This window comes from Dreissena polymorpha, chromosome 10, assembly GCF_020536995.1.
Source record: "Dreissena polymorpha isolate Duluth1 chromosome 10, UMN_Dpol_1.0, whole genome shotgun sequence".
Classification (NCBI taxonomy): Eukaryota; Metazoa; Mollusca; class Bivalvia; order Myida; family Dreissenidae; genus Dreissena; species Dreissena polymorpha.
This window is the reverse complement of record NC_068364.1, coordinates 10,072,107-10,085,436: the sequence shown is the minus strand read 5'-3', so window position 1 is coordinate 10,085,436 and position 13,330 is coordinate 10,072,107. Positions and strand designations below refer to the sequence as shown.

General features: G+C 35.4%; 1 protein-coding gene across 3 annotated transcripts in view; it reads left to right on the top strand.

Annotated features, from left to right (window-relative positions):
- The window catches only part of LOC127847485 (nuclear valosin-containing protein-like), a 46,058-nt gene extending 32,728 nt beyond the window's left edge, over positions 1-13,330 (top strand). For all 3 annotated transcript variants that reach the window (XM_052379447.1, XM_052379445.1, XM_052379446.1), the window contains 4 exons: positions 105-211; positions 10,942-11,018; positions 11,601-11,757; positions 12,664-13,330. In XM_052379447.1, the coding sequence (XP_052235407.1) occupies positions 105-211; positions 10,942-11,018; positions 11,601-11,757; positions 12,664-12,726 (404 nt within the window). In that variant the 3' untranslated portion in view covers positions 12,727-13,330. The remainder of the gene's footprint in view (positions 1-104; positions 212-10,941; positions 11,019-11,600; positions 11,758-12,663) is intronic.

Sequence of the window (13,330 nt, the reverse complement as noted above, 5' to 3'; positions counted from 1 at the left end):
CATTGGTGAGCATCAATCAGTCCACCATATTTATTGGTTATTTTTTGTGTAATTTGTATGTGAATGTAAACAATCAATTATGTAAACACTGTCCTGTTTTTCAGACATTATTGACCCAGCAGTTCTGCGACCAGGGCGTCTGGACAAGACACTGTATGTTGGACTGCCCTGTTTGGAGGATAGACTGGATATCCTGAACTGTATCACAAAGGTATGATATGCTGAACTGTATCACAAAGGTATGATATGCTGAACTTTATCACAAAGGTTATGATATGCTGAACTCTATCACTAAGGTTATGATATGCTGAACTGCATCACTAAGGTATGATATGCTGAACTGTATCACAAAGGTTATGATATGCTGAACTGTATCACTAAGGTATGATATGCTGAACTGTATCACAAAGGTATGATATCCTGAACTGTATCACAAAGGTATGATATGCTGAACTGAATCACAAATGTTATGATATGCTGAACTGTATCACAAAGGTTATGATATGCTGAACTGTATCACTAAGGTATGATATCCTGAACTGTATCACAAATGGTATGATATTCTGAGCTGTATCACTAAGGTATGATATCCTGAACTGTATCACAAAGGTATGATATGCTGAACTGTATCACAAAGGTTATGATATGCTGAACTGTATCACAAAGGTTATGATATGCTGAACTGTATCACAAAGGTTATGATATGCTGAACTGTATCACAAAGGTATGATATGCTGAACTGTATCACAAAGGTTATGATATGCTGAACTGTATCACTAAGGTTATGATATGCTGAACTGTATCACTAAGGTATGATATGCTGAACTGTATCACTAAGGTTATGATATGCTGAACTGTATCACTAAGGTTATGATATGCTGGACTGTATCACAAAGGTTATGATATGCTGAACTGTATCACTAAGGTTATGATATGCTAAACTGTATCATAAAGGTTATGATATGCTGAACTGTATGACAAAGGTTATGATATGCTGAACTGTATCACTAAGGTATGATATGCTGAACTGTATCATAAAGGTTATGATATGCTGAACTGTATCATAAAGGTTATGATACGCTGAACTGTATCACAAAGGTTATGATATGCTGAACTGTATCACTAAGGTATGATATGCTGAACTGTATCACTAAGGTATGATATGCTGAACTGTATCACTAAGGTTATGATATGCTGAACTGTATCACTAAGGTATGATATGCTGAACTGTATCACTAAGGCTATGATATGCTGAACTGTATCACTAAGGTTATGATATGCTGAACTGTATCACTAAGGTTATGATATGCTGAACTGTATCACAAAGGTTATGATATGCTGAACTGTATCACTAAGGTTATGATATGCTGAACTGTATGACAAAGGTTATGATATGCTGAACTGTATCACTAAGGTTATGATATGCTGAACTGTATCACAAAGGTTATGATATGCTGAACTGTATCATAAAGGTTATGATATGCTGAACTGTATCACAAAGGTTATAATATACTGAACTGTATCACAAAGGTATGATATGCTGAACTGTATCACAAAGGTTATGATATGCTGAACTGTATCACTAAGGTTATGATATGCTGAACTGTATGACAAAGGTTATGATATGCTGAACTGTATCACTAAGGTTATGATATGCTGAACTGTATCACAAAGGTTATGATATGCTGAACTGTATCATAAAGGTTTTAATATGCTGAACTGTATCACTAAGGTTATGATATGCTGAACTGTATGACAAAGGTATGATATGCTGAACTGTATCACAAAGGTTATGATATGCTGAACTGTATCACAAAGGTATGATATGCTGAACTGTATCACAAAGGTTATGATATGCTGAACTGTATTACTAAGGTTATGATATGCTGAACTGTATCACAAAGGTTATGATATGCTGAACTGTATCACAAAGGTATGATATCCTGAACTGTATCACAAAGGTATGATATGCTGAACTGTATCACAAAGGTTATGATATGCTGAACTGTATCACTAAGGTTATGATATGCTGAACTGTATCACTAAGGTATGATATGCTGAACTGTATCACAAAGGTTATGATATGCTGAACTGTATCACTAAGGTTATGATATGCTGAACTGTATCACAAAGGTTATGATATGCTGAACTGTATCACTAAGGTATGATATGCTGAACTGTATCACTAAGGTATGATATGCTGAACTGTATCACTAAGGTTATGATATGCTGAACTGTATCACTAAGGTTATGATATGCTGAACTGTATCACTAAGGTTATGATATGATGTACTTTATGATGTACTGTATCACTAAGGTATGATATCCTGAACTGTATCACTTTGGTATGATATCATGAAGTGCATCACTAAGGTCTGATATCCTGAAGTGTATAACTGTGGTATGATATCCTGAAGTGTATAATTATGGTATGATATCCTGAAGTGTATCACTAAGGTATGATATCCTGAACCAAATCACTAAGGTATGATATCCTGAACCATATCACTAAGGTATAATATCCTGAACTGTATCACTAAGATAAGATATGCTGAACTCTATCACAAAGGTATGATATCCTTAAATGTATCACTAAGGTATGATATGCTGAACTGTATCACTAAGGTATGATATCCTGAAATGTATCACTAGGGTATGATATCCTGAATTGTATCACCTAGGTGTGATACCCTAAACACTTTATCTTTATTGAATGATATCCTTACTTGTATTACTATGGTATGATATCATGAAATGTATCACTTAGGTGTGATATCCTGAACTGTATCACTAGGGTATGATATCCTGAACCATATCACTTTCGTATAAATCATAAACCATATCACTAAGGTATGATATCCTGAAGTGTATCACGAAGGTATGACATTCTGAACTGTATCACTAAGGTATGATATCCTGAACCATATCACTTAGGTATGATATCCTGAACCATATCACTTAGGTATGATATCATTAACCATATCACTAAGGTATGATATCATGAACTGTAATACTAAGGTATTATATCATGAAGTCTATCACTAAGGTATGATATGCTGAACTGTATCATTATGGTATGATATTCTGAACTGTATAACTAAGGTATGATATCATGAACTGTATCACTTAGGTGTGATGTCCTAAACCGTATCACTAAGGTATGATATCATGAACTGTATCATTATGGTATGATATTCTGAACCGTATCACTAAGATATGATATCCTGAACTGTATCACTTAGGTATACAGTGAACCCGCGTTTATCCGGACACGTCCGTTCCGGCAGAAATTTCTGGATTAACAAATCTTCCGGATTATCGAACCAGTGCCGTTTCAAAAGTTAAATATTTACCTTATGACATATTGTAATCCTTATGTTTATGTACATTTACATACTTATTTCGCATCAAGAAGTAAATTTTCTTGTTACGCAGACATTTATTTAGTTTCAAAAATCAAATGTTAAACAATGTAAATACAAAAACGCATAACCGAATTTTAGTACAAGTACACACATGACGTAAAGCTTTGTAAATGTTACAATCACACAGTAAGCGTTGATAGCTATGTATTGAATCAATATGTCGTTGCTGTATACACTTTCCATGAAGACTGCGTGTATCTCGTGTTAAATTTTCTGAATTAGCATGTCATTTTAAGTGTTTAACAGTTTTGTGATGACGGTCCGATTGTAATCAGCGTCTTAATTGGTCACGTGTTCAGCTCATCAAAGACATTAAAGAAAATTAAACATCAAACCAAGTGTGTCATTTAAGATGCATTGTGTACTGCCGACATCAATTTAAGTTTAAAGTCGGAGACAAATCATGTTTAGTCACGCCTATTAGCTATCACGCCTAAACACAATAATATTTCACGACTCGGTGATCGCGCTTTTGTTTAAACGACGTTTGTCAATTAAGTATAATACAACAATACTTCACGCCTCAGTGATTGCGCTTTTGTTTATACGGCTGGTGGGCGATTAAGGTGTCATGTTGGGAAGCATACGGATTGACAAGACATAATTACTGCTAAATACACAGATGGATGTCGCAAAATCTACGTCCGGATCCGGAACGCGAGATTCGGGACTTAACAGGGTAAAAAACTGCATAATAAATCTGTTCAGATTGACTTTCGTCCGGATCGCGAGATTTCCGGACTATCGAATTCCGGATTAACACGGGTTCACTGTAAATCATAAACCATATCACTAAGGTATGATATCCTGAAGTGTATCACAAAGGTATGATATCCTGAACTGTATCAGTAAGGAATGATATCCTGAACTCTATCACTAAGGTATGATATCCTGAACCATATCACTTAGGTATGATATCATGAACCATATTACTAAGGTATGATATCCTGAACTGTAATACTAAGGTATGATATCCTGAAGTGTATCACTAAGGTATGATATGCTGAACTGTATCACTTTGGTATGATATCATGAACTGTATCACTTAGGTATGATATCCTGAACTGTATAACTAAGGTATGGTATCCTGAACCGTATCACCAAGATATGATATCATGAACCATATCACTAAGGTATGATATTCTGAACTGTATCACTAAGGTATAATATCCTGATTCATATCACTTAGGTATGATATCATGAACCATATCACTAAGGTATGATATCCTGAACTGTAATACTAAGGTATTATATCCTGAAGTGTATCACTAAAGTATGATGCGCTGAACTGTCTCACTTTGGCATGATATCCTGAATTGATCACTAAGGTATGATATCCTGAACTTTATCACATTGGTATGATAACCTAAACTGTATCACTATTGTATGATATCCTGAACTGTGCCACTATTGTATAATATCATGAACCATAAAACTAAGGTATGATATCATGAAATGTGCCAATATGGTAGGATATTCTGAATTGTATCACTAAGGTATGATATCCTGAACCATATCACTAAGGTTTGCTATCGTGAACCATATCACTGAAGTATGATATCCTGAAGTGTATCACTAAGGTATGAAATAAATTATAGGGAATATAGGAATGCCCTTTGTCTATCCAGGTGTCAGACTGAAGGTCAGTCCCCGAGTCTTTGTGTAACACTTTCGTGTGACCACTCCTTATCTCTTATAACCTCTGATAGATGTTTATGAAACTTGCTTCAAATAAGGACATTGAGCTGATGTGCACAAATCATGAGTCAGTTATGCTAGCTCAAAGCCAAGCCGTACTTGTCAAAAATTTGAGCTTTTATTGTGATGTCTGATCTGTATGTCCTATTGCCTCAAATATTCAAGTATAAAGAGTTGCTAAAGGCACGAGTCATGCCTCTTAAGGTGAAGGTCAAGGGCAAATGTTTGAGCCTCCATTCTTTAGTCGGCTCCATGTCTCCTATACCCTTTGAAGGATTTTCATGAAATCTTAAGGTGAATTCATCTGACCCAAGGTCAAGATGATATGTCAAGGCCAAAAGTTAAACCCTGTATTAGAGTCCTCTCCATATATCCTATATCACTTGAAGGATTTTCATGAAACTTGGCTAAATGATTTAGGTAATTGGCAGAAAGCAATTAGCAGAAGGGATTGGTCAGTTACACCTACTCAAGGCGGCACTTTGAAGTCCCACGTTTGAGCCATCATTTTTGTATCTGTTCATTATCTCCTGTACCTTTTGAAGTTTTTTTTTAGCTCACCTGTCACGAAGTGACATGGTGAGCTTATGTGACCATGTGATGTCTGGCGTCCGTATGTGTGTGCGTGCGTGCGTCTGTCCATCAACAATTTGTTTGTGTAGACAGTAGAGGTCACAGTTTTCATCCAATCTTTATATAATTTGGTCAGAATGTTTATCTTGATGAAATCTGGGTTGGGATTGTATTTAGGTCATCTGGGGTCAAAAACTAGGTCACTAGGTCAAAACTAGGTCACATAATAGGTCAAATAATAGAAAAACCTTGTGTAGACTATAGAGGTCGCAGTTTTTATCCAATCTTTATGAAATTTGGTCAGAATGTTTATCTTGATGAAATCTGGGTTGGGATTGTATTTGGGTCATCTGGGGTCAAAAACTAGGTTACTAGGTCAAAAACTAGGTCAAATAATAGAAAAACCTTGTGTAGACAGTAGAGGTCACAGTTTTCATCCAATCTTTATGAAATTTGGTCAGAATGTTTATCTTGATAAAATCTGGGTTGGGATTGTATTTGGGTCATCTGGGGTCAAAAACTAGGTCAAATAATAGAAAAACCTTGTGAAGACAGTAGAGGTCACAGTTTTCATCCAATAATAATGAAATTTGGTCAGAATGTTTATCTTGATAAAATCTGGGTTGGGATTGTATTTGGGTCATCTGGGGTCAAAAACTAGGTCACTAGGTCAAAAACTAGGTCAAATAATAGAAAAACCTTGTGTAGACAATAGAGGTCGCAGTTTTCATCCAATCTTTATGAAATTTGGTCAGAATGTTTATCTTGATAAAATCTGGGTTGGGATTGTATTTGGGTCATCTGAGGTCAAAAACTAGGTCACTAGGTCAAATAATAGAAAACCTGTCAACAATTTGTTTGTGTTGACAATAGAGGTCACAGTTTTCATCCAATCTTTATATAATTTGGTCAAGATGTTTTTCTTGATGAAATCTGGGTTGGGATTGTATTTGGGTCATCTGGGGTCAAAAACTAGGTCACTAGGTCAAAAACTAGGTCACTAGGTAAAATAATAGAAAAACCTTGTATAGACAATAGAGGTCACAGTTTTCATCCAATCTTTATGAAATTTGGTCAGAATGTTTATCTTGATGAAATCTGGGTTGGGATTGTATTTGGGTCATCTGTGGTCAAAAACTTGGTCACTAGGTCAAAAACTAGGTCACTAGGTAAAATAATAGAAAAACCTTGTATAGACAATAGAGGTCAAAGTTTTCATCCAATCTTTATGAAATTTGGTCAGAATGTTTATCTTGATGAAATCTGGGTTGGGATTGTATTGGATCATCTGGGGTCAAAAACTAGGTCACTATGTCAAATAATAGAAAAACCTTGTGTAGACAAAAGATGTCACAGTTTTCATCCAATCTTTATAAAATTTGTTCAGGATGTTTATCTTGATAAAATCTGGGTTGGGATTGTATTTGGGTCACCTGGGGTCAAAAACTAGGTCACTAGGTCAAAAACTAGAAAAACTTTGTGAAGACAGTAGAGGTCACAGTTTCCATCCAATCTTTATGAAATTTGGTCAGAAAGTTTATCTTGATAAAATCTGGGTTGGGATTGTATTTGGGTCATCTGGGGTCAAAAACTAGGTCACTAGGTCAAAAACTAGGTCAAATAATAGAAAAACCTTGTGTTGACAATATAGGTTGCAGTTTTCATCCAATCTTTATGAAATTTGGTCAGAATGTTTATCTTGATAAAATCTGGGTTGGGATTGTATTTGGGTCATCTGAGGTCAAAAACTAGGTCACTAGGTCAAATAATAGAAAACCTGTCAACAATTTGTTTGTGTTGACAATAGAGGTCACAGTTTTCATCCAATCTTTATATAATTTGGTCAAGATGTTTTTCTTGATGAAATCTGGGTTGGGATTGTATTTGGGTCATCTGGGGTCAAAATCTAGGTCACTAGGTCAAAAACTAGGTCACTAGGTAAAATAATAGAAAAACCTTGTATAGACAATAGAGGTCACAGTTTTCATCCAATCTTTATGAAATTTGGTCAGAATGTTTATCTTGATGAAATCTGGGTTGGGATTGTATTTGGGTCATCTGTGGTCAAAAACTAGGTCACTAGGTCAAAAACTAGGTCACTAGGTAAAATAATAGAAAAACCTTGTATAGACAATAGAGGTCAAAGTTTTCATCCAATCTTTATGAAATTTGGTCAGAATGTTTATCTTGATGAAATCTGGGTTGGGATTGTATTGGATCATCTGGGGTCAAAAACTAGGTCACTATGTCAAATAATAGAAAAACCTTGTGTAGACAAAAGATGTCACAGTTTTCATCCAATCTTTATAAAATTTGTTCAGGATGTTTATCTTGATAAAATCTGGGTTGGGATTGTATTTGGGTCACCTGGGGTCAAAAACTAGGTCACTAGGTCAAAAACTAGAAAAACTTTGTGAAGACAGTAGAGGTCACAGTTTTCATCCAATCTTTATGAAATTTGGTCAGAAAGTTTATCTTGATAAAATCTGGGTTGGGATTGTATTTGGGTCATCTGGGGTCAAAAACTAGGTCACTAGGTCAAAAACTAGGTCAAATAATAGAAAAACCTTGTGTAGACAATATAGGTTGCAGTTTTCATCCAATCTTTATGAAGTTTGGTCAGAATGTTTATCTTGATAAAATCTGGGTTGGGATTGTATTTGGGTCATCTGAGGTCAAAAACTAGGTCACTAGGTCAAATAATAGAAAACCTGTCAGCAATTTGTTTGTGTTGACAATAGAGGTCACAGTTTTCATCCAATCTTTATATAATTTGGTCAAAATGTTTTTCTTGATGAAATATGGGTTGGGATTGTATTTGGGTCATCTGGAGTCAAAAACTAGGTCACTAGGTCAAAAACTAGGTCACTAGGTAAATAATAGAAAAACCTTGTATAGACAATAGAGGTCACAGTTTTCATCCAATCTTTATGAAATTTGGTCAGAATGTTTATCTTGATGAAATCTGGGTTGGGATTGTATTTGGGTCATCTGGGGTAAAAAACTAGGTCACTAGGTCAAAAACAAGGTCACTAGGTCAAAAACTAGGTCACTAGGTAAAATAATAGAAAAACCTTGTATAGACAATAGAGGTCACAGTTTTCATCCAATCTTTATAAAATTTGTTCAGGATGTTTATCTTGATGAAATCTCGGTTGGGATTGTATTTGGGTCACCTGGGGTCAAAAACTAGGTACTAGGTCATATAATAGAAAAAACATGTGTAAACAATAGAGGTCACAGTTTTCATCTAATCTTTATGAAATTTGGTCTGAATGTTTATCTTGATGAAATCTGGGATGGGATTGTATTTGGTTAGTCAGGTGAGCGATTCAGGGCCATAATGGCCCTCTTGTTTTAACTTGTTGCAATGATTAGGTTATTGAGACGATGTAGACAAGTCATGTGTCAGTCATGCTAGCTCTAAGTCAAGGTCACACTTGAGATAAATAGTTTAGCCTTCATATTTTGCCTGCATGATTTATATCTACCATATGATATGGGCCATATCAATTGGAGGATATTCATCTAATGCTAATCTCATTCAGAAAATGCTCTGAAGTCATGAGTCAATCATGATGGCTCAAAGTAAAAGTCACCATTTCAATGGCAATCTTGGTGGGGTTATTTCTGTCTCTTGCACTTACTTGTTTAGTAAGCGTGGTGTGCTTTGTGACACTAATGCCCATATTGCATGTTAGAAATTTGGCATTAGGTGACACATCTGACTCTCGGAGTTTAAGTTGTTTATAATGGTGGTTAACCATTTACCACTTAGATACGTATTTTGATGCATTTGTAGTCTCTTAGAAAGCTAAATTTAATTAAAGACCTTTTTCTCAAGATTCGAGTTTTAAAGGCTTCATTTCCAACCCTTAGATACTGATGAGCAGCAAACAGCATAAAACCTGAACAGACTGTGAGTTACTCACAGGCAAATTCTGGTTTTATGCTGTTTGCATATATCCATTTTCACTTTGATTCTGAGTCGGAAAGGGTTAAAATTGTAATGAAATACAGTCCAAATTATTTCTTAAATAATATTGTAAATGGATTTCGTCTTGATCATATATTGTTATTTTGACATTGTCTTTTCTCACACTTCTGTATAAAATGTTATTAGCGAGGCTGTTTTCAGAGAAAACCCGAGCTATTGTCATAGCCAGCTCTTCCGCCGTCCGACGTCCGCCTTAGGCGTCTTGCTTAAACCTTAACATTGGCTCTAAAATCAAAGTGCTTCCATCTACAACTTTGAAACTTCATATGTAGATGCACCTTGATGAGTTCTACACGCCACACCCATTTTTGGGTTACTAGGTCAAAGGTCAAGGTCACTGTGACCTCTAATATCAATCTTTAACATAGGCTCTAAAATCAAAGTGCTTCCACCTACAACTTTGAAACTTCATATGTGGTTGCACCTTGATGAGTTCTACATGCCACACCCATTTTTGGGTCACTAGGTCAAAGGTCAAGGTCACTGTGACCTCTAATATAAAACTTTAACAAAAACCTTAACATTGCCTCTAAAATCAAAGTGCTTCCACCTACAACTTTGAAACTTCATATGTAGATGCACCTTAATGAGTTTTACACGCCACACCCATTTTTGGGTCACTAGGTCAAAGGTCAAGAGCACTGTGACCTCTAATATCAAACTTTAACAAAGGCTCTAAAATCAAAGTGCTTCCACCTACAACTTTGAAACTTCATATGAAGTTGCATCTTGATGAGTACTATATGCCACACCCATTTTTGGGCACTAGGTCAAAGGTCAAGGTCACTGTGACCTCTAATATAAAACTTTAACAAAAACCTTAACATTGCCTCTAAAATCAAAGTGCTTCCACCTACAACTTTGAAACTTCATATGTAGATGCACCTTGATGACTTCTACACGCCACACCCATTTTGGGTCACTAGGTCAAAGGTCAAGGTCACTGTGACCTCTAAAAAAAAAAATCTGACAAGCTTTCGCAGCCGAGCGTGGCACCCGTTATGCGGTGCTCTTGTTTTTAGTAACAACCCATTGGTTTAACATTTTTATCCAAAGCTTGAAGCTTATTGAGACACTATAAGGTATTGAACCATACTTGGAGTCTGTGGAAAAGACCTTGATAATGCTGCTAGATTGAGGATCAAACTTGAACCCTTTGATCGCCAGGCAGACTGCTCCATGATTTTAAATGTTTGTATAGTGATGTTATTTTCTCTTGAGAGTGATTGCCATGTGTTTGATATTCAGAACGGTACCAGGCCTCAGCTGGGTTCAGACGTTTGTCTCTCAGAAATAGCGGCCGACCAGAGGTGTAACTGCTACACGTATGTATCAAATAAGATGTTACTGATACATGTTCGTATCAAATTATTTGTAAGTGGTACACCAATGTATTAAATTATGTGTAACTTTTACATTTTTGTATCAGATGAGTTGTAACTGCAACACATATTTGTTTAATTAGCTGTTACTGCACTATGTATGTAAATAATCATTGTTATTTTTACATGTATAATGTATATACTATATTGGTCATTAGATGTAATTGTTACAGATATATATACTACATGTGGTCATTTGATGTAACTGTTACAGATATATATATACTACATGTGGTCACTAGATGTAACTTTAACAGGTATATATACTACATGTGGTCATTAGATGTAATTGTTACAGGTATATATACTTTATGTGGTCATTAGATGTAACTGTAACAGGTATATATACTACATGTGATCATCACACGTCACTGCGAGAAAAGTGTTCATTTAATATTTAGATAGTTTCAACTACTTAAAAATAACAATGATCAAATGCAGTCTTGATTATGTTAAAAGATTATAATTTGATAAATTGTATGTACTTTCGATTGTGATGTGCATGTTCTTGTATGTTGATTGTAGCGGTGCTGATTTGGCAGCCTTGGTACGTGAGGCGTCCATAGTGGCCCTGAAGGCAGCCATTTTGAGGCAGATGACACAACCCAGTGAGACGATCATTGTGAGGAAAGAGCACTTCCAGGCAGCCTTCAGGAAGGTCAAACCTTCAGTGTCAGCAAAGGTCAGATTGCGTTTGGCATCAACATATCAAATTTAGTGTTAACCTATTTATGTAAGCTCCATTGCATTCAAAGCCTAGGCTTATTGAGATACTATAGAGTCTGTTTCCTGTGTAGAACCAGTACTTGCTGTCTTTGGAGAAGATCTTGAGAACAGTCCATCATTTGGTATCAAACCTGGGACCTCCCAATAGCTATAAGGATAACATATCCACCACATCTCTAACATATAGATAGATAGATTTATTTCGGCAAGGAATGCCTACATGGGCATTTACAACATGTACAAAATATAAAAATATCACATACATGAAGATAAATATACCATGACATACACACTAACACCAAGGATAACACAAAAATGAGTAAACCCATATTTCCATTGTGGTCCTTTGTGCTGGTGGCAGGACATAGAGTGGCACTTATAAAAATGGAGAATACATAACATTTATGGAAGATAGGATCAATGTTGATAACAATTGATGACTAGAAATGATTCCTTAATCCAAAAAAACAAATAATACACATAAAAAGTTACATATTTTCTAATAAATGAGTTTTTAAAGACGACTTAAAAACGTACATGTTTTATAATTATTATTTCATTTTCAACAGGGCATGTAAGTCTCTGATGGTTATTCTATTACTGTATATAAATATGAAATGAAGCTTGTAGGTATGTTAGGTCATTTTTCTTTCTAAATGTCATTTTGATGTCCTTAATATGGTCATCTATCCTCTTAGAAAAATATTTTATAAAACGCAGTCATGAGAACAGAAGAAACTGGCTAACCCAATGCATGGGAAAGAGATGCATGTATTATGAAGTTAAAATACTGGTAAATACTTTTGCAAAACACAAAACCATTGCATTTCCATGAATACAAAGATATTTTGTTGTTTTTCAGGATCATGAAAGGTATCTCTCAATGCGGACCAATTTACAGGCAGACGGGGACCCAGTTACCTAGGGAACCATGTCTGGGAGACTGAATCTGTACTACTAGCTATGGACTCTGGACATCTACCCGCTCCTCTGTCTGGTGTTAAGAATTTGTAGTATTCTTGGATAAAAAATGAGAATGATGTGCGACTAAGAAAAAACTGATTATGTGTCTTGCTCTTACAGTGACACTTCAAAAAGCATGGTGGCTTCAAAAGTAATAGACAAATGCCTTCCTAAGAGCAGTGATTGTAAACAGACATTACTATCTGTATTATAACTGGTTTAAAACTGTGTATGTTAGTATACGATTTGTTTATAAGAAAAACATTTGCCACTTTTCTGTACCTTTATTACTGTTACAACAGACTTTATTACATCCATCACAGCATCCAAAAGTGTTATATTTGTTACATGTATGTAACATCAAATATTTGCCCTCTACAAACCAGCAGTGTTCTCAAATGCTGACCCTTATGTCACAGCATGCCACAAAGGGTTCACATTATGAATATAGAATTATGTTTCAAAATAACTTTCTAAAATACTTTCCTCTTAAACCAAAAGGCTCAAAGGATTAATGTTTGTAATTGTATAATTGCATTATGGTTCTCTAAAAATTTGTAAGAAAA